This window comes from Colletotrichum lupini, chromosome 2 (genome assembly GCF_023278565.1).
Source record: "Colletotrichum lupini chromosome 2, complete sequence".
In the NCBI taxonomy this organism is placed as follows: Eukaryota; Fungi; Ascomycota; class Sordariomycetes; order Glomerellales; family Glomerellaceae; genus Colletotrichum; species Colletotrichum lupini.
The window spans coordinates 2,280,277-2,307,838 of record NC_064675.1 but is presented as its reverse complement, the minus strand read 5'-3'; the positions used below and the strand labels follow the sequence as shown (position 1 = coordinate 2,307,838).

At 41.7% G+C, this 27,562-nt stretch overlaps 8 protein-coding genes across 8 annotated transcripts; 4 read left to right on the top strand and 4 right to left on the bottom strand.

Moving 5' to 3' along the window:
• Positions 1-875, top strand: CLUP02_02965 (LysM domain-containing protein; the record flags this gene model as incomplete). The annotated part of the gene is made up of 2 exons (XM_049281993.1): positions 1-512; positions 584-875. Coding segments are annotated over 2 exons (804 nt in total), but the record flags the coding sequence as incomplete, so codon positions are not given.
• Positions 876-1,568: 693 nt separating this feature from the next.
• CLUP02_02964 (alcohol dehydrogenase GroES-like domain-containing protein) lies at positions 1,569-2,633 on the bottom strand (the record flags this gene model as incomplete). The annotated part of the gene is made up of 1 exon (XM_049281992.1): positions 1,569-2,633. The coding sequence occupies one exon, from the start codon at positions 2,631-2,633 to the stop codon at positions 1,569-1,571; it is 1,065 nt and encodes a 354-aa protein (XP_049139135.1).
• A 211-nt stretch (positions 2,634-2,844) lies between these two features.
• Positions 2,845-5,273, bottom strand: CLUP02_02963 (2OG-Fe(II)oxygenase; the record flags this gene model as incomplete). The annotated part of the gene is made up of 11 exons (XM_049281991.1): positions 2,845-2,887; positions 2,945-2,967; positions 3,043-3,111; positions 3,172-3,214; positions 3,311-3,390; positions 3,450-3,465; positions 3,615-3,897; positions 3,957-4,014; positions 4,695-4,754; positions 4,809-4,938; positions 5,008-5,273. 11 exons carry the CDS (start codon positions 5,271-5,273, stop codon positions 2,845-2,847), a joined length of 1,071 nt encoding a protein of 356 aa, XP_049139134.1.
• Positions 5,274-5,607: 334 nt separating this feature from the next.
• Positions 5,608-7,054, top strand: CLUP02_02962 (NCS1 nucleoside transporter; the record flags this gene model as incomplete). The annotated part of the gene is made up of 9 exons (XM_049281990.1): positions 5,608-5,618; positions 5,699-5,835; positions 5,896-6,026; positions 6,125-6,279; positions 6,321-6,489; positions 6,540-6,620; positions 6,693-6,760; positions 6,823-6,859; positions 6,935-7,054. 9 exons carry the CDS (start codon positions 5,608-5,610, stop codon positions 7,052-7,054), a joined length of 909 nt encoding a protein of 302 aa, XP_049139133.1.
• A 10,090-nt stretch (positions 7,055-17,144) lies between these two features.
• On the top strand, positions 17,145-18,940 carry CLUP02_02961 (uncharacterized protein; the record flags this gene model as incomplete). Its single annotated transcript, XM_049281989.1, has 4 exons — positions 17,145-17,411; positions 17,501-17,889; positions 17,967-18,034; positions 18,102-18,940. The coding sequence occupies 4 exons, from the start codon at positions 17,145-17,147 to the stop codon at positions 18,938-18,940; spliced, it is 1,563 nt and encodes a 520-aa protein (XP_049139132.1).
• Positions 18,941-19,788: 848 nt separating this feature from the next.
• Positions 19,789-21,237, bottom strand: CLUP02_02960 (uncharacterized protein; the record flags this gene model as incomplete). Its single annotated transcript, XM_049281988.1, has 1 exon — positions 19,789-21,237. The coding sequence occupies one exon, from the start codon at positions 21,235-21,237 to the stop codon at positions 19,789-19,791; it is 1,449 nt and encodes a 482-aa protein (XP_049139131.1).
• Positions 21,238-22,358: 1,121 nt separating this feature from the next.
• CLUP02_02959 (uncharacterized protein) lies at positions 22,359-22,970 on the top strand (the record flags this gene model as incomplete). The annotated part of the gene is made up of 1 exon (XM_049281987.1): positions 22,359-22,970. One exon carries the CDS (start codon positions 22,359-22,361, stop codon positions 22,968-22,970), a length of 612 nt encoding a protein of 203 aa, XP_049139130.1.
• Positions 22,971-23,759: 789 nt separating this feature from the next.
• On the bottom strand, positions 23,760-25,279 carry CLUP02_02958 (oxidoreductase NAD-binding domain-containing protein; the record flags this gene model as incomplete). The annotated part of the gene is made up of 2 exons (XM_049281986.1): positions 23,760-25,105; positions 25,180-25,279. The coding sequence occupies 2 exons, from the start codon at positions 25,277-25,279 to the stop codon at positions 23,760-23,762; spliced, it is 1,446 nt and encodes a 481-aa protein (XP_049139129.1).
• Between the last annotated feature and the right edge of the window lie 2,283 nt (positions 25,280-27,562).

The following is a 27,562-nucleotide window of genomic DNA, read 5'->3' as shown; positions in this document are numbered from 1 at the left end:
GAAATTGAAGTCAACTCTCCTATCGGCCACACCGAATCGCGGGCTGTTGAGTTTCAGTCCGTGACCTCGAGCTGTGGCGCCACAGGGTACACCTACACTAGTCCGTTGCCATATGCCATCAGCTCAACAGTGGCCCCTCCGGACTTGTCCGCATCCCCGACCATAGGGGCTCAGAGTTGGTCAGCCCAACGCATGTCAGCAGATTGCGCCACCACGTACCACGTCCAAGACGGCGATACCTGCGACAGCATTTCTATTGCTCAGAGCGTCTCGAGTAGGGATCTGGTAGAGGCGAATGAACATCTTGACAATTGGTGCGGTGGTCTCGGCGCAGGACAAGAAATGTGTCTGCCTGCGCAGTGTAAACTGCACCTACTGACGACCGAGGATTCGTGCGAATCCTTGTTAAGGCAATATGGAGTCTCGCCCAAGGACCTTTCGGAGTGGAACCCAAAACTCTACATCCAATGTGACGGGTTCAGTCAGATCAATACAGGTTATATTTGCGTCGGGTAAGTCACAGACTCTAGTTCTAGAGCATGTCAACGATGCGCACCTCGCTCATGACTTTCGTGGTTCCTAGGCCTCCAATCATCCCTAAAAAGTCACCGGAAACCTCACCAGCACCTGGGAAAAGCAATTCCACCATTAACATCAGTGCTTCCTCACCGGCGGCGACGAGCACTACGGTCCATCAGACAGCAGTGCTACCATTGAAGGAATCTTCAACAACTCAGGCTTCAATGGATGAAAATGTGTCCAGTGGAGGGCCAATTGGGGAGACCACCGGGGTGTTCTTCAGCATCGAATCATCAATTCCCTCTCGTTCAGAGACAAGCAAAGCCCAAGATCCTACCTCATCTGTACAGGTTTAGAGGTTGATTCAGTTAATGAAGGTCGGGGTCTTGAACGCCAAAGGTCTACACAGGTGACGCAGGTGGGTATTCCGCTGCTCGTGGCCGTAACATGAGCCTGAAAGGATCAATGATGCTTCATGTACTAGACACCTGTAACTTTGTGGACATGGCAGCGTTTCCTATGGTAGAGAAGAACAGCAGGTGCTTGAATACTGTCCCTAGGTATCACCTGAGACTAGAAGAGAGAACTTCGCGAGTATCCTCGTCAAAGTCTGTAGAGGCTAGTCGATTTCGAAGCACAATTGGGTGAGCGTACGGAATGGGCCATGCCCGAACGGTCATGTTCTCCTCTTGTTACAGTTTTCTTTTGAGAATCGACGACCATTGGAAATGTGTATGCAGTAGACTAGCATCTGGAACATCATGTCTCATTCCCACAACACTATTTTGTTGACAAAAGAATTGCGTGCATACTAGAGGTAACCCAAATAGCACTGAGCCCTGACCACCGACGAGACGGCTCACGTACCTACCTTAATTGTGAGCCTTGATTTGCGAACTCCCTCATCTCCAAACTTGCGACAAGAGCGTTTCGATTCTCGGTGGATCAGCAGGCCCATCTGGAACTTTTTATATCATCACCTCATCATTCATCTGCTATTCAAAGAAGCTGCTGCCATTATAGACGTATTAATCCATGTCTTAACCCTTTTAGAAAACCATGCACAAGCGGCCCTTGAGCTGTTTAGACAAATAGTGTTCCGCCATCTCATTGGCCTCGTCAACACCGAACGTCTTCTCAACGTGCGTCTTGCAACCATTCTTTGCGTGCAATTCCACCATTTCCCTGCTCCGTTCAGGAGTGCAAATCAACGCACCACGAACAGTCTGCTCCTTGAAATTCAGCGCAAAGGGATCGACCTCAAAAGGCCCATCGGCGGGGAGACCGACATCGACCAGTACACCACCCTTGCGCAAGAATTGCTGTCCGAACCTGACAAGCGGCCGTGCCTCGGTCGTGATGACGATGCGGTCGACACCGGGATTGGTATCATAGAATGAAGTCTGGAGCTCTTCAACAACCTTCTTCTGAGACTCTTCTGTATCGATGAGGTACGTGCGATCGGGCTTGAGGTGTGAGGGCACATCGTTGGCTAGGGCGAGTCCTTCTTGTCTGTTGTCGATGACGATGACCTTGTATCCCAGCGCCTTGGCGTATTGTACACCGAGGTGTCCCAAGCCGCCGATGCCGATGATGGCAAGCCATTGGTCCTTATGGCCCTGCGCGGCACATAGCGCGCCATAGACTGTCGCACCGGCGCAGAACAAGGGTGCGGCCTCGGCCCAAGGGATAGACTCGGGAATCTTGGCGACGACACGGGCGTCGGCTTTCATGTATTGTGCGAACCCGCCGTCCAGGGTAAGCCCCAGCATGCCGACGAGGTTATCGCAGACCTGTTTTCCTTGGTTGCACGAGTTGCACTTGCCGCAGCAGCCATAGGTGTTGATAGAACCGACGCGGTCACCGACTTGAAGACCCTGCTTGCCTGCTTCGGAACCGAGCCTGATGATGGTGCCGGCGGGTTCGTGGGAGCCGACAAGGCCTGGCTTTGCGCCGGCCGAGGCGTAGACACCCTGCTGGACCTGGAGATCTGTGTGGCAGTAGCCTGCGGCGGCAATCTTGACGAGGACGTCATTTGGGCCGAGGTCGGTCGGGACGTTTACATCCTTTACCTCATAGCCTTTGTTGAAGTCTTTGATTGTCGCGGCGCGCATTTGTTGGGGGATCTGGTCTGCCATGTTGGAAGGAGGTTGAACATCAATTACTAGCGATGTCGCAATGTTGTTGTTACTCAGGATTGGGTATGTTTGGCTCAATGCAATTGGAAGGTACCAAAAATGGGATTTAATAGGGTGACCAGAAAATGAGTTTACAATAACCTCTTTGTCTTTGATGTCTTTCGATACTTATAGGCTGGCGAGACCGTCAACCGGTGACCGATTTTGTCTGTGAAACGTCATAATAGACGCTCATCAGATGTGATGCGGAACGCAATATCAGCGTCACAGGATCCAATGATAGTTACGTCGAGTGGAACAGTTTGACGGACTTTGCAGCCTCATAGTGTCATAAAAGTGGCCCATTCAGAAACGCTGGTCCGGGAGCATCTGAACGTTATCGGACCCCATTCAGCATGTAAGCTTTCAGAAAAATTGTAGTATCGTCGATGCCTGCCACTTCTCTGCCATGTAACTGACATGTCAACGATGGTGAACATTATGCAATACCAGAATTCGATTTTCTCACACTTACAGCATCGGTTAGAACTTCAAGTCTATTGGTTGCTAGTGGTAAACTGGTAAATGTCGGTGAGTTTGGAAAAGTTCACAAATGTGTGTAGTCGATGCCCCGTCGCCATATGCAAACCCAAATTACGACGTCGGCCGATTACCGCTGTCTCAAGTACGGTGATGTAACCTTGAGATCATCACAACAGTTTCGCCCGGTGAGAGTGCATCGGAGCTTTACACCCTTGGTGACATCGGTGTAAGGCAAGCTAGATCTGTGGGCTCAACTCCACCGAGACCCACCGTGCCGAGCGGGATCCTGAGATGCATCCGCCATCGAGATCGCGCTGGATACAGACCTGGGTTTCCTTCAATATTATACACGTTTTGATAAGAATGCCAAGGGCGCAATTAATTGCGAGTCTAGTTGTAGGGCTCTACGTTCCTTTCTCAATACCCTATCATGACCAGGTGCATCTCGTCTTAATGTTGGGCTGACCTGCTGCGCCAAGGGTTGGGTGGTAGACCTTTTTGGTGTCCGCAGTAACGGGATCCACCACCTGGCACTGGTTGTCCTCGTCGTAGTAGCTCCCCTTCAACTCCGTCTCACAGATTCTCTGCCTCCAGTTGCGCAGGCTGTCATTGTACGCGGCAGGTGGTGCTGGTGAACAGCTGGCGTGGAAGGCGGTGATATATTCAGCCAAGACTGTGCTAGACAGGGCGAACAAGATGGTTGCTGTCTTGAGATGCACTGTGGAATGTTAGGAATGCAAGTCCGGTTCTTGAGTATTGGGAGAATGTTTGACTAACTGATGAAGTAGTGATTGTTATGAGGAGCGATTGAGTTGATGTTGTTTGCTTCAATCGCCTTGAACGAGATGTGACTCTAACGTCTAACATGCACTGAAAGACCGGATTGGTGTGGGCTTAAGTATACCGGACCCAGCACGAAATCGCGGCATTGAATACTATTACTGTTCGAAGTTCAATTAAATTGAAGGAAACTCTAAGAAACAGCTAGGAGTTGAAAGTCGAATGTCGCATTCGCTTTTCCCCCTTTTGAAGTGCTAAGCTTTGTACCAAGTGGGCTGCAAGAGCAAGCCTCGCCCGCTCGTTCCGATCACACAGACCACAACGACATCACCGAAGTATTGAAAATATAGTTTCGTCGTTGGAAAAGTTCTTCAGATCTAAAAAGAGAATCATTTGCTTTCTGGGCTTTTGCGCTTATTATTTGATTAATTGATTGTGTGTTAGCAAGTCGAAGCTGGTCACGTCTGATGTCTCGTTCCCAGGATTCTGATGCTGTCCCAGCCCGACGGAAGTTATGACTCCGTCTCCTTCGGCTATACGCCAGATTCAGGACTAATGAACCTTATTTAATGTCAAGCAATATTTACTAGATTTAACGGCGAACTGTAAACTCCAAGAGAAGCAGTGGGTGACCCACTATGCCTGAACAAGGGCTTATGTTATCAGTAATCCAGCTTGTTCACTAATAGCTGCCATCCTACATCGACACTGTTATGGATCGTTTAGCTAGTCCACAAGGAATCCCGTGTTCTGAACCTGCCCGTCGTGGTCTAAAGAGCCTTTGAATATTTCTTCCTGAGACTGCACACGTTGCCGAAGCACACTTAGGGAGACGAATCTTCTACAAACGGATCCTGAGAATATATAAGTCTCATCTGATTTGTTTGAGGTCGAAACTCCGCTACTTCTCTGCCTCTTCAAGCGCCAGGCATAATATTCTCCCCCAGTAATGATGGAGTACTTCACAGGATTGCTCTCACTCGCGCATGTTGGCACAGACTCCAATACCTACGCTCTATCAAATCCGAAAAAGAACGGAGCAAAATACCTCTCATTCCCACTCTTATTGATGACCTTGTGGATCGTTGACACGTAGAAGTCATCTGTCCATCTCATGAAGCAGTCGGCAATGTTGACAACGAATGCGCCGGGGATGGGATCCGTCTTGGCCCAGTTGCCGGATTTGCTGAGAACTTCCAAACCGCCAGAAGATTCTTGAGTAACAATGGTAAAGCATTCGACATCAGTTTGTGCGCCGATACTGCTCTGCTTGTCTGTCGAGTGCTTTTGCTCAGGGAAATGGAGAATGCGCATTCACGCCCCTGGCCGCTTGGCATATTTTTCGAAGTCATATTTAGGCAGGTGAGCGCAAGTGCGAAGATTCGAGTTATCCGACGTAAGAGCCTCAGGAACTTTGTGTGATAGGCATACAGATTGTCCCGGAAACCAGGTAGGTCGGTAGGCAGATGCTGAAGGACTCCTCTGTCTTCTCAACTGCTTTAGGGTCTTTCTGCGCGTCGTAGGCCTAGTTGAAGGCTTCGCTCACTTCTGGAAAACGGTCAGTAGAGGTAAGAAAAGCACTGATCTTCCAGAATTTAGATCGCAACCTATCCTAAATTTTAGTCATCTTCAGATCTAAGTTGCAACAATGACGTCTCTGTCACGGAGCCGCCGTCTAACTCGGCGCGTAAAAGTAAATCAAGATACAGACACTGACGTGGGCATCCATGTCAACAAAGATACCCGTCCGTTGCCTCCTTCCCGTCGAACTTGCAGTCCTCGGGAGTTTTTGGGGTTATGGGTGGTCGCCGGATCTTTCGATATTGGCGCTTAGGCGACGGGCTCTTCCTCGATCTCCTGAAGACTGAACGTCTGGGTAAGCGATTTAGCCCATTCCGCGAGATAACTAGAGGCAACGATCCGTAAGCTGATGAAGCTAAGCAATCGACGATTGCAATCGTCGTCGCTCACACCTTTGTCGGGTTTGTGTGCATAGCTGGAGGCCACCCTGGCGCAAAGTGGCATATCGGGTTTCCGCTTTGGATGAAGCAGGATGGGGTATATGGGGTTAGCTGTTTCCCATGGTAAGTCTAGACCTTAAATCTTACCTTACCTTTCCCAGTGCAAGCAAGATTTGGGGCTGTGTGGACTAATCTCGCGACCAGGCCATCCGCGTCTTTTGTATTGACAGCCACCAACACGTGGTATGGAAGCCAACGCTTGAGGGTCATATTAACCTGCATCTGGCCATCGCACCTCAATTACATTCCGAGCTTGCGGACGGGACGATGAAAGTCTATGACCTCATCTCCTTCATCCTGTACTTCCTGCTCTGCTTGCCATTGGTGTGGTCCAGCACAGAAAACCATCGCAAGCCGTTCTTCTTCGCCTCGATCACGGTGGCGACAGCCGTTTTGTGCTATTGATCTGGTGGACGGCTCGTGCTGGCGGTGGAGGTGCCATTCTTGCAGATGTGAGCAAGGTCTCTGGTATCAAGCCTGCGCAATGGGGAGACTTGGGCTGGGCTGTCGTAGCCGTGGTGCTAAAATTGGAAGTATCGGTACGCATATGTGGTCCCAGTCCGACTACACCCGCTATGCACGGAAACCAGGGGACCAGGTCCTCGCTCAGCTAATCATGGAACCCTTGGAAACCATCATTGTGGCCTGTATAGGTATTATTTGCACGTCGTGCGCGGCAACGCTCTACCCCAACGAAGGGATGCTGCTATAGCAGCCCTACGCCTTCCTAGAGGCTGTGCGCAAGAACGAGGCTAATTTCGGCGCCCGGGCTGGGGCCGTGTTCACCAGTATCGCTTTCATGCTATCGTAGTTTGGCATGGTCGTTGCCTACAAATGTGTAGTCGCGGGTATCGATCTAGCCGCGTTGCAACCGCGATAGTTTACGATCTGTCGCGGGGGATTTCTGACCATCGTCTTCGTCTTCATCATGCAGCCCTTGTCACTGCTTAACAGTGCGGGAACTTCCTAATCGTGGCCGGCAGCTTCAATGTCTTCCTCGGTCCGATCAAGGGAATCATGTTTGCCGATGACTTCCTCATCCGCAAGCGGACCATGAAGCTTACCGGCCTGTAAAGTGACTCATCCGCCAGCATTTACTGGTAGACCAGAGGTTGAAATCTGCGGGCGGCCGTTTTTTGGGTGCTTGGAGCCTGGATATTCATTCATGGGTTAGCGCAAAGAGCCACGGCACCTAGCGAGGTTTGGGTGAGTGTGAGAGACTCTACCAGTCGTTCTGGTTTGTGGGATGTCTCGTATCTGGCTCGACGTATCTCGCATTCGATCGTATCGGGCCAATACCTGAGAAACCAGCTGCCACACTACACAGCCACAGGCTGTGTGCCACAACTAGTAGCGACCAGCTATAACTATATATAGGGGCTTCTGCCCATATTAGGGGCTTCTGCCTATATTACTTAGAAGAATTAACTACTACTTAATATATTATATTAACCCTACTTTTACCCCTAGTAATTTAGTAATATGACTTATAATACGACTTAGTACTAAGAATTTCTTTTTTATTAGCTTATTATAACTAAGATTTAATTTATTAAATAATCCTTACTCTACCCCTATAAAAAATACGACTAATAATAACTAAGCTAAAAGCTAGATAATTGCTATGTTTTTATATTAATAATACGAATTACCCCTATATAGCGAGAGTTATAAACGCTAATTAATATTACGTAACGCGGGTATTATAATAAACTAACTAAATTATTAATACTCGTACTAATAAAGTCGAGCTAGACTACCTTATTAAATTTTTAAAATTAGTACGAGGAGTTAATATAATAATTTAATAAATTTATACTATAAAATTTAATTACTAACCGACGTTATTTAATAATACTCGTTTAATAACTCCTACTTAACCATAATTGTTACTTATTATACCTTTAGTATTAGTAATAATACGTACTACTAACCTAGGTAACTACTTCGATTTAAAAAGTCTTATTACTAACCTAAATAATTACTACTTACGCCCTTTTTTATTTAATAACTACGACGAGTTAGTAGAGCTTTTTAAAATAGCGGACGGTAATATAAACGGTAATAACTAACTTATAAATAATAATAACCTAATTAGTAGTCTCTTTACTAATATAATTACCTAAATTATTATAATAGTAGCCTTAATTATAAATAATATAAATAATAATAACGACGGTAGCTAATAATTAACTCTTAGATATAATAATAATTAGTTTATATTCCTAAAGCTAAAGGAGATTAAATACTTCGATTTAATTAGTTATAATAATTCGAAGTATAGTATTACCTCTAGTATTAAGTTTACTACTTATATTAATATTTATATTTTTTATAATAGGTTCTAATATTTCGTAATAACTAGAGGTAACGTAGCTATTAAGGAGGTATAGTCGTTTTACTTACTAAGTATAACGTTAATATAATATATTATTAAGCTTATATAACTAGAATAACCAGCTCTATTTAATTATAAAATATAAGTTATTATTAAGACTTTATAAAAGTAGTTTAAGTAAAATTCTTTTAAAGCCCTTAATGCGTTATATATATAAAAACTTATAATTAAGGACCTTATTAACGGATATATAATTAAACTATTTATATAAATAATAATTCGTAACGTATAAAATATAAAAATCGACGATATTTAAACATAACTTAAAGTTATTTTTAAAGCTCTTAATAGTAAGATCTAGGTATAAATAAAAAAGTTAATAGTAATAATAACCCTAGTTTAGTTCTTAAACAGCTTTAATAATAAAAAGAGTATTTTAATTTATATAACTAAGGATAGATATCCTATATAAAATAATTACTAAGTACAATAAGTAATAATAAGCTCTTTATATAATAACGACCTAGTCCCTAAACTAAGATTAGCTTTATAAAAAAAAGGATACTAAAATACTCTCTATTTATTATAGAGACTAGAGTTTAATAATTACTAACTAAACTATAATTATTAATAATTTAATAAGTAGTTTAATTATAATTAGTATAACGACTTTAATTATTTAAATAACTATAAGCTACTTATTTAATATAATAACTTATATAGAGGTAGTAATTTTTAAAAAAGTAATTAGTTAAATAATTAACTTATAACGTAAGCTAATAGCTAAATAACTAATACTACGTAATAAATATAGTAAAGTACTTAGTCTTAACTATACTAACCCCCCTAAATAAGAAGTTCTATAGTACTATTATAATTTAGCGGGTATACTTATAACCTTAATAATAACTTTAATAAACTATACTAATAGCGCAATAACTATTATTTAAACCGTTTTAACTATAACTAACTACGTTATATATATATATAAGCTTATATATTAAAAAAATAGGACGAAAAGTTATTAAAATAAAACGAGGATTAGAATTTAAAATAGGCGTACTACGGTAACGATTAATTAGAAAAACTAGATATAAATAATAATTTTAATAATATAAACTACAGACCTCTAGACTACGATCCGGTACCCGTAATTAGGGACGTAGTATTTTTTATTACTAGCTCTTTAAGTATATATAATTATAAAAAATATAACGAGTAATTCGCTTTAGGTAATAGACTATTTTAATATTTTTATAATATATACGACGTAAGTTTTTAATATAAACTATAAATACTAATAACTAACGCCTTTTTTAAAATTCCCTAGTTATTAAATAACGAGGATTAAAAAAAAGCGTACTTAATAATATTATATTAGTAATAAAGGATAATACGATAACTATTTTACTAATGGCAAATACTCTAATTATTAATAAAGCTAGACTACTTATTATTATTTTTACTATAGATTTTAAGCTAGACATTAGGATAGGATTTAGAATAAGAATATTTATTATTATATAACTACGATTTATAACTTCCCTTAATAATAATACCGAGGAAGAGGTTTATACTAATATAAGCTATAGTCGATTAATTACCGACCGATAATAAATTATAGCTATTTTTTTATTTTTAAAAATTAAATAACGCGCCGTTCCTTTAACTATTAGAGGTATTAAAATAGATATATACTAAATATAAAACTATATAATCTTTTTATTTTATATTAAGGGTACTACTATAAATAATAATATACTATCCTTAATATACTTTATATAAGAAGTATTATTAGTTAATAGCTTATAAATAAATATATTAATTAGTATTAATATTATAAAACTAAAAAAATTCAAAATCGACTTCGCTACCTCTATTATTACTATTTAATTATATAATATTAACGTCCCGGCGTTTTATAATATTAAATATAGACTACTTATTAAGGCTACGATCCGATCGGCTACGATAATAATTATATTACTATATATATCTTCTTTACTCTTAGTTTTATATTCCGTAATAACTAACGAAGACTTATTATTTAAGCTAATACTGTATAATAAATTTATATCTTACGTATTATTAATTAACGAGAATATATATTATATTATAACTATTAATAATACTAATAAACTTATTATAATCCTTATAAAAGCTAAGGTCGGCTCTTTTAATTTAATTATTAAAAATGCCTATTATTAGTAAATTAACGACGACTAGGCGAGTATAATAGCTAATTTTAGTAATATAAATAATAAGCTAAACGAGGCTATAATTTTTAAGCTAATAAAAGTTTAGCTAACGGACTAAATAAAGAAATATATAACTAGAATTATAATATATAATAGAGCTAATAAAATAAACTATTTTATACCCCTATTAGACTATTTCTAAGACGTTTTTAAAAATACTAGCTTTATTAATATTCCTAAAGACTAATAGATACGAATTACCTTTAAACTAGGCTAAGAAAAAGAGGTCCTTAAGACGAGGAAAATTTACTATTTAGGAGTTAATAAAAAAGAAGTTATCTAGAAATAACTAAATATACTTATTAACTAAGGACGACTATATTATACTATAAACTTAGTACCGTTTTTATTTTTAATTTTTATAATATAATATAAAGTTAATAAAAAATAAAAAAGCCGTATAGTTATTAATATCCGTAAACTAAATAAAATCGTACTCCTAAATAGCTACTTAATACGATTATAAAACAATATTTTTAATATTATTAAAAATAAGTACTATATTACGGTTATAAACGTAAGTTCGTTTTATTATTAATAATAAGTATACTCCGAATCTCGCGACGTTTTTATAATTATTATACTTAATAAATAATATATTTTTAATTACGTTATAATAAGTTATAAAAACTTAAACGCCTATATTTAATAATAAATAGACGCCCTTTTTATAAACGTCTTAGCCTAATTATATTATAATAATATTATTATTAAATTTAATACGTTAAAAAAGTATATTACTAACCTCGACGCCGTCTTTCGTTTATTATAATAAAAAATATTAATATTAACTTATTAAAAACCTTTATAGGATTTCCGGGTACTACCGTTTTTAAATAATACGTCGATACCTTCGGCTTATTTATTATAATAAAAAAGTTAAATACTCTTAAATAACTTAAATATTTAACGACTTTCTATAACCTCGAGATATTTATTAGCCTTATAAAGTACCTCCGTAATAACGTCCCGGGATATATATTTATTATAAAACTACTAAAATAATTAAAAACGGATTTATTATAATAAAGGACTAAAAATAATAAACGAATTATTAATAAAAATCCTAAGTATAAATAATAAATAAAATTGGTCCCAATTATAATTATTAATAAAGAACGGTACGCGTTTAAAAAAGTACGTAGCGACTTATTAAATAATATTAAGCTATATTACTACGACTTAATACGACCGCTATTTATTAATTTTAATATAATAGCGACGGGTATTAGTATTATAGCTTATTATATTAAGCCGGAAGTACTATAAATAATTATAAATAACGAAAAAAAGCTAACTAAACTACTACTAAAGGGTAATATTTAACTAGTATTATACTTATTACGAACCTTATCTAAGCTTAAAAAAAGATATTAACTAACGGAAATAGAAATACTAAGTTTTATCTAGGTCCTAAAGAAATATAATTACTAAATCTCCGTATTAAAACTTATTATAATAATTATTATTAATTATTCCGCTATCGTAGGCTTATAATAATAATCGAATATTACTAATACTATAGTAAATAATATTAATAATAAAAAACTAATTAGGGCAATAGAGTACGCTAGCTAATTTAATATTTAGGTTATATATAAGCTAAGTAAGGAATATATTATATTAAACGCGCTATTTAAATTACTAACTAACCTAGGATATAACGAGCTAAATTTAATAAATAGCGGCTTAGACGTTTTACTAAATAACGTACTAAACGATTAGGTAATATAGATATAGGTATAATTAGTTTTCCTAACTAATAATACTTATATTATATAAATTAGTTTATTACCGATATATATAACTAACGACTAGTAACTAGAAAACGATATTATACTACTAATAATATAGGATAGTACTAATATAATTCTTTTTAAAATAGTACTAAGTTTTAAAAAAAAATCTAATAAAGTTACGATATAAACCTAGTTTTTAAATTTATTATTAAAATAATCCGTAATAATATAATACTACTTAAAAAGAACCGCGCCGAATTATTTTTTTATATATAAGGGACTATTATAAAAAGTAATATATAGTATATATAACTAATTATATATCCCTTAAATATACTACGCTAATATTTTTAAAATAGCTTATAAAAAAAACTATATAAGCTATAATAAGATAGTTATAATATTATTTAGATATTATATACTACGATTTATATAAAATCTAAAGCGCTATATCTAGGGTTACTTAACGTGCTTAATAATAAAACTTAAAATATATTAACTATATAGTAATATATAACCTATTATACCGTTATTATATCCTTATTATATAATTACTATTAATTTTATTTTAAGATTACTAACTTCGGGAGAAGGATATAACTATATTTTATTAATAACTAATAAGATATTTAAATAGATTAGTCTAATATTTAAATATAAAACGATAATAATAAAAAAATAGGTAACGTTATTAATAAACTTCTTATAGCGCTATAATTAGGGATTATTAAAAGTAATTCTAAGTAATAGAGACCCTAAATTCCTTTTTATAATATAAAAATATATATAGGATAAGTATAATAATAAACTATTATACTTAGTAACTTACTATCCCTAGACTAATAGCTAAAATAAATAGATAAACTTTATAATTAAGTCGGCGCTATAAATATACTTTATATTACTAAAATCCCTAAACCGATAGCCTAATAGTATTCCCTAATTATAATTCGAGATTAATAATAATAAATTAGCAATAATAACTAAGTTACCTAACGAAATTATTTTAGGATTTACTTTTAATAATATTATTAATATAGTTATAAATATAATAAATAAATTACTAATTAGATTAAAAATATAACTTAAGGTATATAATACTATTATTATCGTAGCCATCCGGATAAAATTATACTATAATTAAAAGCGCCTTACTAAATTTTTTAAAATTAAATAACGTATTATATTAAGATTATACCGCGGTTATAATATATTATAATTAATTATATTAAGAAAGAAATACTTATAATAATATACTAGGCCTTTTACGATCCTCGAACGGGTTAAATAACTCGTATATAAGCTCGACTTATTTTAATACGTAAAAATATATAACGTAATCTTAGTTAACTACTTAGAACTAGTATTACTACTTAATATCTATAGACGAGTATTACTAATATTAATAGTAATTTTACTTACTAATTTATTAAAAAAGATTATCAATATTTAATAAAATAAGAATAGATTATAATTCTTATTATAATTAAAGGGATTAAGTAAATAATATAAATAGTAACTAGAACTTTTTTATAAAATTATTATAACGAGGTATTTATTACTATAAAAAGAAAAATATTTAATTTAGTTAAATAATAATTCCTTTTTATAATAAAAAATAGTATTAACTATTTTTAATTTTAAGTACTTATTTAAAGCTAAAAATCGAACTTACTATTTGATCTTAACTCTATATTACTTATAATTAGCTATTTAAACCTTATTTTTACTTATTTTAGTTATACTTTTTTTTTCTTTTTTATATATTTATATTAAAATAGCGTAACTAAATAAAACTAATAATAGCTTTATTAACTTAGCTAGTTAAGTATACGATAAAAAAAGTACTAACTAAACGTTTATTAATAATTTTAATAATTTAATAATCCTTAATATTAATTATATAAACGTTTTTAAGTTATTATAATACTTATTAACTATTAAAAATAAGAACGACGGATTATTTAAAATAAAAAATAAGGATAACGACTTAGTAAGTAAAGAGGACCCCGGACTTAAAACTAAATATAGGGGATTCGCTAGTTCATTTAATATATATAACTTATTTATTATAAACTTACTTTTTAAAAAATTTAAAAAATTTAATACTTAACTATTTATAATACTAAATAATACTACTTAAAGAATCTAAAATTAAATAAACGGGAAGTTACTATCCTAATTAAAGAAGATAATAGCTTAAACCCCGATTATAATTAATAATAACTTATTATTTATAAAATTAAAAATTAAGAGTAAAAAAGCTAATAATATAAAGTTATTATTAAATAATAATAACGATTTTTTAAAAATTAAAAAAGGGATTAATAACGAGGAGTTTAATAAAAAAAATTTAATAATAGCGTTTTACTTAACGAGAAATTATTAATAAAAAAAAACGTAAAACTAAAAGAATAAAGAATATAGGTAATAAGAAGCTAAAAATAATAACTTTATAAAAAAATCCTCCTTAGGACGATTTATTAAAAAAAATACCCGTACCCCTAAAGCCGATTCTTAATAATCCCTTAGTATAACTAATTAGAATTAATTTAAATATATTTATTTTAAATAAGATAATACTTAAGTAGTACTATTTAATTTTTAAGTTAGTATAACGAGGTTAGTTATATAAAAAGAATTATAATAACTTATATTATACTATAGTATTTTTTAATAATAACTTAAATAATATTATTTTCTTAGAGTTTAATAAAATTTAAGTTATAATAACTCTTTATTAAATACTTATAAATAATTAAAAAAAAGGCGACTTATTATTATATTTTATATATAAAACTTTACGTAAAATTATTAAAAAAAAAAGTAACGGCTAAGGAAATTATAATAATAATATATTTATATAGCTTTAGTTTATTAAAAAGTTAGCGCAACTATTTTAACTAAATTAAGCTATTAAAATACCTTACTATTTATAATTCTATAAAGCCTAAATATAATAATATATTAAATACGCTTCTTACTACTTATAAATAATAAAAGCTAGTACCTTAAACTACTAATACGACTCCCGGGCCTTAATACTTATTTTTAAAATAATTAAAATAATTACTAATTAAAAAAGAAAAGCCTAGGAATATAATTTTATAATATAATACGACCTTAGTTTAGGATAATAATAAAGAATTTTATAAGTTTATATAAAAGATTATTATTAAAATAATAATAGATAATAAAATAAGGATAATTCTTTTTTAATAAAAAATGTAAAAAAGAGGATAATAAAAAGAAGTAGATTATATAATAAAAATAATTAATATAACGATTCTTAATAACAAGTAAAAAATAATTTATAAGAAAGTACTCTGCGATCTCGATACTAAACTATAAGGATAACTTAGTAACTTATTATTAAAGTATTATATTATTAAGTATAATAATTATAACTATTATAAAACATTTTAGGTAATATATTTATAATAATTATAATAGTATTATATTATAATAACGTTATATTTAAAGGAAATAATTAGGGAATATAAGTAATAAGGACGTTATAAAATTTTAATTAGGGGGTAGGCTATTATACTATATAGCTATAGGTTATATACTATAATTAGTAATAACTAGCTATAACTATACATAGGGGCTTCTGCCCACATTAGGGGCTTCTACCTACATTACCTAGAAGAATCAACCACTACTTAACACATCACATTAACCCTACCTTTGCCCCCAGCACTAGCAGTGGATGACCTTGATTACTTTGGCACCTTTGGAGACGCGCCAGTACTGCGCGGCGTGGCTGAGCTAGACGTAAGCTCGATATCAGAGGCTGTGGGAGAAAAGTCGCGCGCGGGGCAAAAGGTCCAGATCGTCTAACGCCAGTGCAAGTTCGTATTTATTGCCTGTTCCGTCGACTTTTCAAGTAGACTAGCTCCCAAATATCTCTTCATACTTCAAGCCACCGTCCCAAGATGGAAAGCTGACAAGTAAATGTCTCAAACCATGAGTTCTTCGCCCCTTCAATCATATCATTTATGATGTCTTTTATGTGATATGAGCCGTGGCACCCCTCCACATTCCGTCTGATCGTCGTGCATGGCTGCAGCGTACCTGAAATTTCTGCATTTGCTCCGTGCTGATCCGTTTGCAATTGCATTAGAGGCTCGACAAAAACTAGACTATTTACGACATCAGCCCAAAACAATCGAGTGAGAAGCCTATTGGGTCGAGGTAGAGGAGCATACAAGGGACGACTAGAACGGGTAGGGCGAGTGACTTTGGATGAATCGTCGCATTTCCCACAATGCCACATCGCATTTTAGACTTAGAGGAGCACGCGCCAATGCCTCTTTCTTCCCAGCTGTCAGTAATTAGCTCAAGCTTTGGGCGAGCTTATCCCACGTTTCATGGGGAGTACCCATTTGGATTCCATTGGGGACACCCTTTGTCCAGATGTGGATAACTGATCTTCAGAAGGCGAGATGGTATCCACGTCCATCAGACTTTCCGACGTCAACACCCGGCCCGTGGCCTCTGGGCGTGGTGCCGATCCAAAAGCTTGAGCCAGGTGCCGGTTCAAAGTCTATTCTTTCTATCTGGACTTTTGTCTCTACGTTCTTTTGAGCTCAAGCGGACCCCCCATCCCCGCATCCAGGAGAGAGGATGGTTCCGATCCTTGCGTAACCCGACCTTCTTTCATTAGGGTGCCGTCCCTACGGATCGCATGCCATCGAATACGGCCGACTCTGGCTCCCTAGATCTTCTTGCCTTGTTCTCTTTCTGTTTGTCCTTTCTTGCCCCTGCCGCAACTTCCCTGATGCAGCAGTGGCAATCATCAGGTACGATCAACCTCATGTCGCGCCATGGTAGACGTCGACATTGACCCGCACCGACCTCGTCGCGTTATCGCGGTCGCCATTTTTTGCCTCTGCCTCACCTGGGTCGCAGTGCCGCTGCGCATCTACTCGAGGCTCTTCCTGACACGGGTCTTCACTCTCGATGACAAGCTCATATGCCTGGTCCAGATTACATTCACCGCGTACCTTCTTACGGATATCGCAGCAGTCTTCCATGGGTCTGGACATGATGCTGTAGAGTTTTCGCCAGAGGACAGAAGGATAGCTCTTCAGGTATGTGTAGATGAGTCCTCAACGGTGAACCAACAAGCTTGAACTCTTTCCACCTTGTGCGCACTAGAGAGCTGATACTCTATCTGCAGCTTTTCTTCGCCGGCGAACTCCTCTATCTGATTACTACTCTACTACTGAAAGTCTGCGTTGGTCTACTGTTGCTCAGCATTGCCATTGTACCTTTACACATTTGGACACTTCGAATACTCCTCTGTTCGACATTCGTGTTCGGGTCACTGTACTTCATCCTGGTCATCTTCCAGTGCAGACCGCTTCACGTATTCTGGGACGTGGGCCCTCGGACACCAGGCAGCTGCTTCTCAGATAGCGTCGTGCTTGGCTGCACATACACCCTCGCGATTCTGAACTGTCTCGCGGACTGGACCTTTGGCGTTCTGCCGTTGTTGATTGTCTGGTCCCTGCAGATGCGCCTGAAGACGAAGCTACTAGTCATTCTGCTGCTAGGCTTCGCATCCATGTATGTCGCCCTGCCTATTCGTTTACCAGCATACGCAAAAGCTTCTAGACTCACTAATCACCTCTCGTCTTCTTTAGAGCGAGCATTGCGACAATAGTGCGCGCAGTAGCTGTTCCAGCACTGCTCAACCAGGAAAACTTTCTTCGTATGTCTCAAAAAAGCTCCCCTATAGCCAGGCTTGGTCATTTACTTACTTTCCAAAGGCGACACAGCATATCTCGCCATCTGGAGCAACATCGAGCCCGGAATTGGCATAGCTGCAGCTTGTGCACCGGCTCTATCCCCGCTGGTTCGACACATTCTCGGGAAAAGGCAACGGCGGGGATACGAAAGGGGCATCTGGCGAACAAGGGACCTTCCAACAATCACAAACGATTCGATGGCGCTATCGGACAGAACAGAGAGGAGGCAAAACGGGTTTCGAAGCGGGGGCACATCTAAAAACGACGTACTACGCCTGCGGTTCGACGACTTTTCATACGAATCCCGGATCTCCTCCGACCCACAAGCGAATCAGATGCGGCCGGTGCCGCCGCCAAGGAGTCGGGCGTCGTGGGCCTTTCCGTTACGGCGCGGGTCAGGGGCCAGCGGCGGCGGGTTCGATTGTCTCACTGCTGATACTACGCTCACCACATCGACGATATCGTCAGACGGGGCAGCGGCCGAGCCGCCGTCCTCGGGGATCATGAAGACGATGGAGTTTCAGCTGTCGTATGAGGCGAGAACGTGGACGACGTCGAGGCGGGGGAGGATGATTCCGCGGGATGAGAGCATGACGCTGCGGCCTTCGACGATTGCGGAGATGAGGAGGGTGACAAGTGGAGAGGTGCCGCTTCTTCATGACGGGATGTCTCCGACTTCAAGAGATTATGATGTTGAAGCTGGGTTTACGCGGAGATCGTATAATAATCGGCACTCATCTCCGCCTGGGTCACCGTGGGAGTGGATGGGGAACCGACAGGCCAGGCCTCTTTCTATGAATGGGGGCAAGTTCGGAGCTGAGCCCACTCATACGACAACGGCGGAAAAGCGGCTATCGACAAAATCATAGTAAGAGAAGCACGGACTTCAGTTCAGCGAATACATAATTTTCAGTACATACTTATCTTCGTATTGATACCTTGTCTGGAAACTTGTGTATGGTCGCCCATATGCTATCACACGTCCAAATAACATACGCAGTGTGGCTGAGGTCTACCAGTACCAGGAAGTAAGTTGAGTATGAACAGTACTAGAGGTAAACTCCATTTTTACTCAACACTCTAGGAGTTCATCACGTCTGAATTTCCAGGTTACCTTAGTTTTCGTTAGTATTGACGTAAGCAAGATACCCGTTTGATCGGCCCAAAGCTTACTACTGCTCAATGGCATGATGATATGTGGAATGAACTAAGAAATCAATAAGAGACGTAAAGTATTCCGGTAAAGCTTTGAAGAATTGCACATTGTCGTCTCTATGGTTCCAAGGGCAGTGCAGTCATCAACTCCCGAACACACTTAGATCAAACAATCAGCTACATTACGATTCATACTGTTGTAAAAGAGTGTAAATTGAGTTGGTCTGCTTCTTATGTAAATCATGAACGCCTTCTCCCAGTCTATCCTGTTCTAATTCTCCCAGTCCACCAGATCCAGTCAGTCATCCTTAAAAGACGAAGCCATAAACCAAGATAGCAATGCCTACCAAAATCCGCCATTAGCCTAAGCTCTTATTCCGAAGGTCAGAACGCTAGTACTCAAAACAGCAGACCAGGTGTGGGAGCTTCGACTTACTCACTCAGGTCCACACTGCTTCGAAAGAGTACGCATGCTGCGCACCCACAGTGCTTGTATCCAACTTTTCCGATAGCAATATTGATACTGTCTCATACAGAGAAAGGCAAGTACTGAAACAAGTGTCTAGGACAGCGATCGACGAAAGTCATTCACCCATTCTTCAAGATCGGATCTGGTGAAGGGGGTAACGCGAATGTTACGTCCCACATGCTCTCTGAAGAACTCCTCGCCTTCTTCAGCGCTGAAAACAAATTGAGTCGCAGGTGCAGAATTCGGGTTCATGTCGTCGACCTTGAGAACGAAGTCGGAAGTGATCCCCGCGGGGGATTGCATGGTTTCATACAAGGCGTTCGGGCGGGAAGATATAGTGCCAATTACAATGGTCGCCAGCTTGTACTTGCGGAGATGTCTCGGATGGATCTGACCGCGCCGACAAGTCCAAATGAGCTCCTTCCATTCCGGGCTGGGCCAGAAGGTGCGTAGAAGCTCTGGAGAATCCATCTGCTCGATGGCGGAATTCGGAATCGCTATGGAGACAATGCAAACCGCCAGATTATGGCCACGCCGTTTTGCGAATGCGGCGTATCGCTCGGCCACCTTGTAGTCGGGCGTGAAGTAGTAGAGCTCGCCATGGCCACTGAAGTCTGTCGGCGCCCAGCTTCGGAGAGGGCTGATGCGGTCGATCTGGCCATTGACATTCAAGAGATTGGCAACTCGGTGTTGTTCAACTCCCTTGAATAATATCGTGAAACCAGGGGCATTCCGAGCTGCGATGGCAGACGCGGACCGGGAGCTTCCAGCTGCTACACCGCGGGTTCCATCCCTCTGAACACTGGAAGAGGATCGATTGAGACGGCCCCCCCGACTGGAGGCAGAACTTCCTCCACCAAGGGAGCCTTGTCCTGTCTGAGAAGACTCAGCGCGGGTGTGAGCGTTGCGAGTCTGAATGCCGAAGCTGGCGGGACCTGTGAGAGAGACCAGGTTGATTAAGCCAGAATCTCTCAATCTGGAGGCTCTTTGCATATCGCGGAGAGCTTCAAATCGCATTCTGATTGTATCTTTGGCCCAGTCGAGGCATGACATCGTGAGGCGAGTGTACTTGAACATCGGATCCATAATCGCGAGCTGTGTCTCGTGATTCAGACCGTAGCCACTCAAAAGAGTGAGCCAGTTCGGGTCATTTTCAGTCCACGTGTCCGGTAACCCAGAGAAACGACCGATGATGAAGTCAAAGAAAGTCACCTGAGGATTACCTCGCGGAGGGTCAATCTCACGGCTGGGACCTGTGGAGGGCCAATTTGTCCACTTCTCCCAGATGTTCGTGGCTCTCCGATCAGTGAAACCAACGTGGATCAAAGTAGCATACGAGATTAGAAACTCGGGGAATTCAGTAAAGGCATTCAAAGAAGTGAGGGGTGTATCGAGCGAGATGTGCTGATATTCATTGTCAGCCTGGGCATTGAGACGCCGGTTATGGATCAGCCGAGTGCCCCTCCCAGTACGAGGACCCAGGAGACCCTTGTTCTCGAGATCAGAGGCATCAGAGGGAGTCAAGATAGATAAAGCGCTCATTTCAGCGTGACAAGATTCTAAGTACTCGTTGAACAGAGAAACCTCTCACTGGAGTCTACAATCAAAGAACAGCAATACCAGAGAATCAGCTTTTCTCAATCCCCTACATGTTTGAAAGCGATTGATCGTGATGAAGAGTGTAGCATGTGTAGGTATTGTACGAGGTAAACCAATACCTATATATGTGGGTAGACCTCGCACTCTGTTCAGCTTCAAGGCTGCGAAGAAGGAGCTGCGAGATACAAACATAAAGTAGCTTGTTTGTAATCGTATGGGCATTGGTTTACACAATGCAGAGACAGCTTCAATGAGATTGTCGTCTTCAGGTATCCTAGGTAGATACATTTGAGACGGTAGGGTGTTTTTACAATCACACTGAAGACAAACAGCGCCGCCGGGTGCTAATAAACTGACAACATAACCAAAAAACTCATCACTGTGCATATATCCCCATTGTATTGGCAATGTAGCATAGCCAAAGCTTCGATGCGAGATTTCCGGCAGGTAATGTTGAGGCCAGAGCGACAAGGTACCACAAATATTATCGACCTTCCCCTTGAAAGATAACGTAGCGTTGCCAAACTACCTGATCTAAAAACATATTTATCCAAAACGATTTGCGGAAGGTAGAAAGAAGTATCAGATGGCCAGCGCTGATTACCTTCAATCGTGCTCAAATATCTCGAAGTACCTACTTACTTTGCCTCGAAACAACTGAGTGTAACTGACGCAAACCTCTCATTTGGGGCCAAAGAGCGCGCGTTTGATCAGGTACCTACATGTAGCTTCTCCAGCGAACAAGGTGTTTTAGTAAGGTATACTTCAAATCTATCTCCGAAACATTTGGAAAACGCAAAGGTCCATTTCCTCATTTCTGTACCACGTGATGCTTATGGTCAAGAATTGAGTCACCCGGATAGCTGATTGTTACACATGGCTATAAATTAGCTGCATTCTCCCTTCTCTGTAGCAAACAGAAGAGGAGAAACCGTCTTACTTTCATATTCGCTTTCCTTGCCTCTATCAACAACTCATTTGTCGCCAGTCTCGCAATTCGCCAACATTCAAAGAGACATCACCGACGTATACATACAAGAAACCAAACAGCACATAAAGTCATCATGCCGAAAACAAATAATCGTTCGGAGAACAGCAAGTTGGACAATCCCCTGTTCTTCTACATGCCGGACGCCGAATGGGGGGAGTTTTGTCAATGGTACAAAGCCGATTTCACCGTCTCCAAGGCAGACATCTCCGACCTTATCGGCCACACCGTAGACGACATGGACCCTGATGGAAGTATCACCTTCAACTGTGCTGAGCAATTCATAATGTACTGCAAAGCCGCAAGATTCCACGACGCCTCCACTCAAACGGGGATTCTAGCGACCAGCAACCCAAAGGAACAAAAGATACTGGGCAGAAACGTCACTGGGTTCACGAACGAGAGCTGGGATCAGATCAAGAGTCCCGTTGCTGATATGGGCAACAAGGCGAAATTCGGACAGAATACGCACCTGTGCCGGAAGCTATTATCCACAGGCGATCGTTTGCTCTGCGAGGCTGCGTCAAAGGATCGCGTTTGGGGCATTGGATATACCGCTAAACATGCCTTGTCTCACCGTCAACACTGGGGTGAGAATCGGCTGGGTAAAGCTCTCATGGCGACGAGAGAATACCTAAGGAGCCAGGAGGCCCGGAGCAAGAAGCCTTGGGAGCAATATGAGGCATAATGGGACAACCCTCAATGGCAGTCATCTGTAGCCAGCAGCACAGCGCATGAATAACGACCTTCGCATCCATCTGGATACTTCATAGATACCACCATCTCGCGAGGATGATATACCCTCAAGTGCTCCAGATAAGGTTCGGTTTCACAAGAGTAGATGGCTCCTCTCCGCAGAACAGCATAACTCCGAAGCAGATGAGGCGCCATCAGCGTAGGCCTTGCGCAGTGCTTCTACGATTCGACAGTCGTAAACACCCACAATTAGAACCACAGAGCTGGGCAACAGGCAAAGTCTCACTTCATCGCTGGCGAAGCTGGTACGCTTTCTCGGCTCTCTCACTGCATCAGACGAGGATCATCACGAGGGTTTGGGTATAAGAAGGGACACTAGAGGGAGAACACTTCATGCTGGCATCGTGCATGTGAGTTGTCAGCATGAGATCCAGTTCGCAGTGCGGGTGGGGAAGGTTCGGTAAGACTGTGAGAGTCTGACAGACCGATCAATCAGGGAATTCAGGAAAAAGGAGTCGCGAAGCTTCAGAGTTTGTTGTGGTTGTTCATTTCTATCTCTAAAGATGACAAAGGAGATGTTGTAGTCTATTACAGGCAGGTATCAACAATGGTACAGATGGGATGTCATCAATCCAGACACCAACCCCGATGCACCCATTCCTCGACTCCGTTACGATGCAACCCATGGATATTGACACAAAAAAAAAAGGTTTCCGAAACAATGATAATCACAACGTCCCATGGTATCTCTCTATGCCATTCCCCCAACAAGCGAAGCAGCTTAGAAGCAGAAAACGGCATCAGACATCTTGGAAGTGGCACCAGGCTTCTCGAAGCCCAGGTTCGTCAACGACTTCTTGGCCGCGTTGACCATACCAGGCGGGCCGCAGAGCATGACGCGGGAATCCGGACCGGGAGAGGGGAACCGCTCGGCCATCATCTCCTGCGTGACGTATCCGGTGCCGTAGGCCCAGTTCTCGGGCGGCGAGTCGAGGAGGTAGTGCAGCTTGAAGTTCTTGGGGTACTTTCTCGCAAAGGCCTCGAGCTCGTCCCGCAGCAGGATGTCGGCCTCGGAGCGGTTGGCGTAGATGAGGCTGACCTCGGTGGTGTCGCGGTCGTCCTCGCAGATGGCGCGGATGAGCTGGTACATGGGGGTGATGCCCGTGCCGCCGGCGAGCATGCCAATCTTCTTTGCCAAGTTGGGGCGGTAGCGCATGGCGCCCTTGGGCCCGCGGAACTGCACCTCGTCGCCGACCTCGAGGTTGGCGAGGTACTTACCGGTGAGGGCACCGTCGGGGTAGCAGGGTATGACGAGCTCGAGCTTGCCGAGGTCGGCGTTGTTGGAGGTGGGCGTGTAGGAGCGGGAGACGGACTTGCCGTCGATCTCGGCCTTGATGGCGACGTGCTGGCCGATGGGCAGGCCGAGGACCGTGGACGGGGTGGGGAGCTCGAAGACGAAGCGGTAGACGTTGGGGGTGAGGAGGGTCTTTTCGACGAGCGGGAGCGGGTGGTAGGAGACGGGGTCGAGCCAGCCGCGCTGGTTGAGGGGGTTGGCCTTTGCGACCTTGGGGATCTTCTTGTGCGGGCGGTAGTGCATGGGCGTGAGCTCGTAGTGGAGGAGCTTGGAGGCTTCCTTTGCTGCGATGGAGCCCGCGACGGCGAAGAAGGCCGAGGCGACGGCGAAGCCCTCCATGAAGCCGAAGCCGGTGCGCTTGGAGCGGGCGGCGCCGCTGCCGAAGGAGAGCCATGCGGGGAACTGGATGTTGAGTCTCTGGATGGCGGCGATGGCGTCTTGGCCGGCGGGTGTGGAGGAGGCGTGGCGGGCGGCGACTGCGCCGAGACCGATGAAGAGAGCGGCGGCGGCAGCCTGGGATGCGACGCGAGCTGCTGAGCCGGAGCCGGAGGTCTTCTTCTCGGGGATGGCCTTGGGCTGGAGGCGGACAGCCTTGGGAGCGGAGCGCTTGTTCACACCCTTGAGCTTGCCGACCTTGAAGTCGGCCATGATTTCGTAGGCGTCTTCGGAGTGGCCTGCGTTGTCGAAGGCTTCCGAGGCATCGACGCCGGCGGCCTCGACGAGGACATCTGCGCCGCCGGGGTGGTCGTGAAGGTACTTTGAGACATCGTAGACTGTTGTTTGGCGGGTTAGTTTGGTGGTCTTTGGACGAGTTCGGGAAGTGCAGTTTGGTGGGTATTTGACTTACCTTCACCGTGGATAACCATCCAGCAGTCGTTTGCTTCTCTGTGCGCGGCAACCTCCTTGGCCGTGAACTCGGGGCCTACTGTTGACTCTGTAGCCGCCATTGTGAATGTGTGTATGTGGATTATCTCTGAGAGATGGTCGAAGATGGGAAAGGGGGCGGGGTGAGCAGTAGTAGTGTTACACTGTTGCAGAGTCGTGTCGCGCTGATGATATAAAAGAGAATTTCACTATCTTATCTAAGAAATGGGAAGGATCGATGTCGATCGTGATGTGTGGACAAGGTTACAATGAAAAAGACCCCTTTTACTTCAGAGGACCGGGCTTCGGAACGGGGGCAAGTGCAGCGTTCCTATTTATCGAAAGATGGCGAGGCCATGGCGACATTTGCCAGCGGAAAAGATGCCTAGGTATATCCACAATTTACAAGAGGAAATCCAGAATCGTCGTCACTCGTCAGAAGATACACATCACTTTGCATTGGATGAGAATGAGACCGAAAAAACCAAAAAGGAAACAAGGGTAATGTCCGAAGGGCAAAGATGCCGAGGCACAGAGATAAAGTGTGGGCATCATCGGGGGACCCTGCGCGCGTTCTTCTGCGCGATAAAGTCGATGGTGCCCAGGGTACGAAGTTATGGAGCTTTCTGTTCGGGAGCTCCAAAACGTTCCCAAAGCTTGGGACCATTAGAAGCTAGGATTGGGATCCATTTGGAATGAGCAGAAGAGATGAATCTGGAAAGATTCGGCCGGCGGTCGGTGGGTGGGGCGCGCGACTGACAAAGCGAAGACACGGGATTGGATACCGGGACCCGGACCCACTTACGGCGATGTATCTCGGCGGTCCCGACACGATGAGCGGGTTGATGACTTGATTGACGTTTATGCCTTGATTTCCAGAGAAATGCATGAGTCGGTTCCCTTCTTTACCATTATCTCTGCAGCTACTCAGCGCCTCCATATGATGCATTCTTACGTGCTATAGGGGCAGAATTCTTGAAGTGTTGGTTTGCGAGAACGAGGGAGGCAGAAAAAAAGTGCGATCGTCATCGCAAATCAGCCAAGCCTAAAAGTAAATAGAGATGAACTAGGACAAGAAAGTGTAAAGCCAATGACATCCCAAACACGGATATGGATACTACATTGCAGACTACCAGAAGGCCGAGAGATGAGCCGCGGCTCTGTATTCCTACTAGATGTACTAGCACTAAGGTAGCAACTGCGAGATTCGTTCCTGCACTGGAAATCCGTACCCTCAAGGTTGTTATCGAAGAAATCAGTGGCATAGCAAGATGGTGCGGTACGGTAACTAACGGTTCGGTCTCAGGGGCCGAGTGGCAGAACTGACGAAAATAACACGAGACCCACTACCGGACGGTATCCGGAAGATGACGGCCGATGATTGGGTGCATCATGCCATTTACGACCAAAGCTCGTGGGTGCGTGGTCCAATGGAAACAGGCTGTGATTACGTAGGTGGCACAAAACGAGCCGAGGCCACGGACTTCGGGACTTGAACGACGACAAAACGGCGACGGAACCACTTAAACCCTCGGTACGTATCTGAAGTCAGCCACGATGCACCCCCACTCTGCCACCCCTGCTCTGCAAAATTCTGCAGCTTTCCTCTTCTCCCTTTCGTCTCCCCCTCTGTCAATGTGGCCTCCCTTTCGACTCCCGACCTTCGAGAAACACCAATTTGGAGCTTATCAAATCATCCAATGCACCAAAGATCAAAGCCAAGCATCCACCCCTGGCCCTTTCGCCTCGGCACCTGGACGCCTCTAGCGCAGATCACCCTTGTTTAGCCCTATCGCGGCGCATCAAACGTGCTCCAAATCTCCGATTTTTCTCTTGCATCCATCCTCCTTCCGCGATGGTTCAGATTTCCGCTGTCATCATGCCAGAACCGCGGCTCTTCTCCGTCCGCGCCCACATTTTTTTTTGACTCTGCACTTGCAGTCTGGAACCTACGAGTCTGTTGCTTGTTTTCGCCGTTATCCACTCTTCCACGCCGGCCACGGAGCCGACACTCGAATGGATTCGTCTCACCCTCACGGCCCGCTTGTTTCTTCGGACTTGAGCGCCGCCCATGAAGTCATGGCCCTTGGGTCAAGGGGACCTTGAGATGAACCTCGGCAGGCCACTTTTTTTTTTCCTTCGCTCGTCACTCATCGGCCAGCCGTTCGGTCTGTGTGTCTGTTGTGCGTTTCCACCAAAAGAATTGACATTGCCTGGGATCGGATTGGATAAGCTGCGCCATATTGTGATGTTCCATGGGTACGTACTGTTTTGATTGCGATCCCTTTTTTCTCTTATATATCGTCAACGGGTTGCATCCCCCTCCATCTAGCATAGCAGCTTTTGGATTGGAAGTCTTGTCTTAT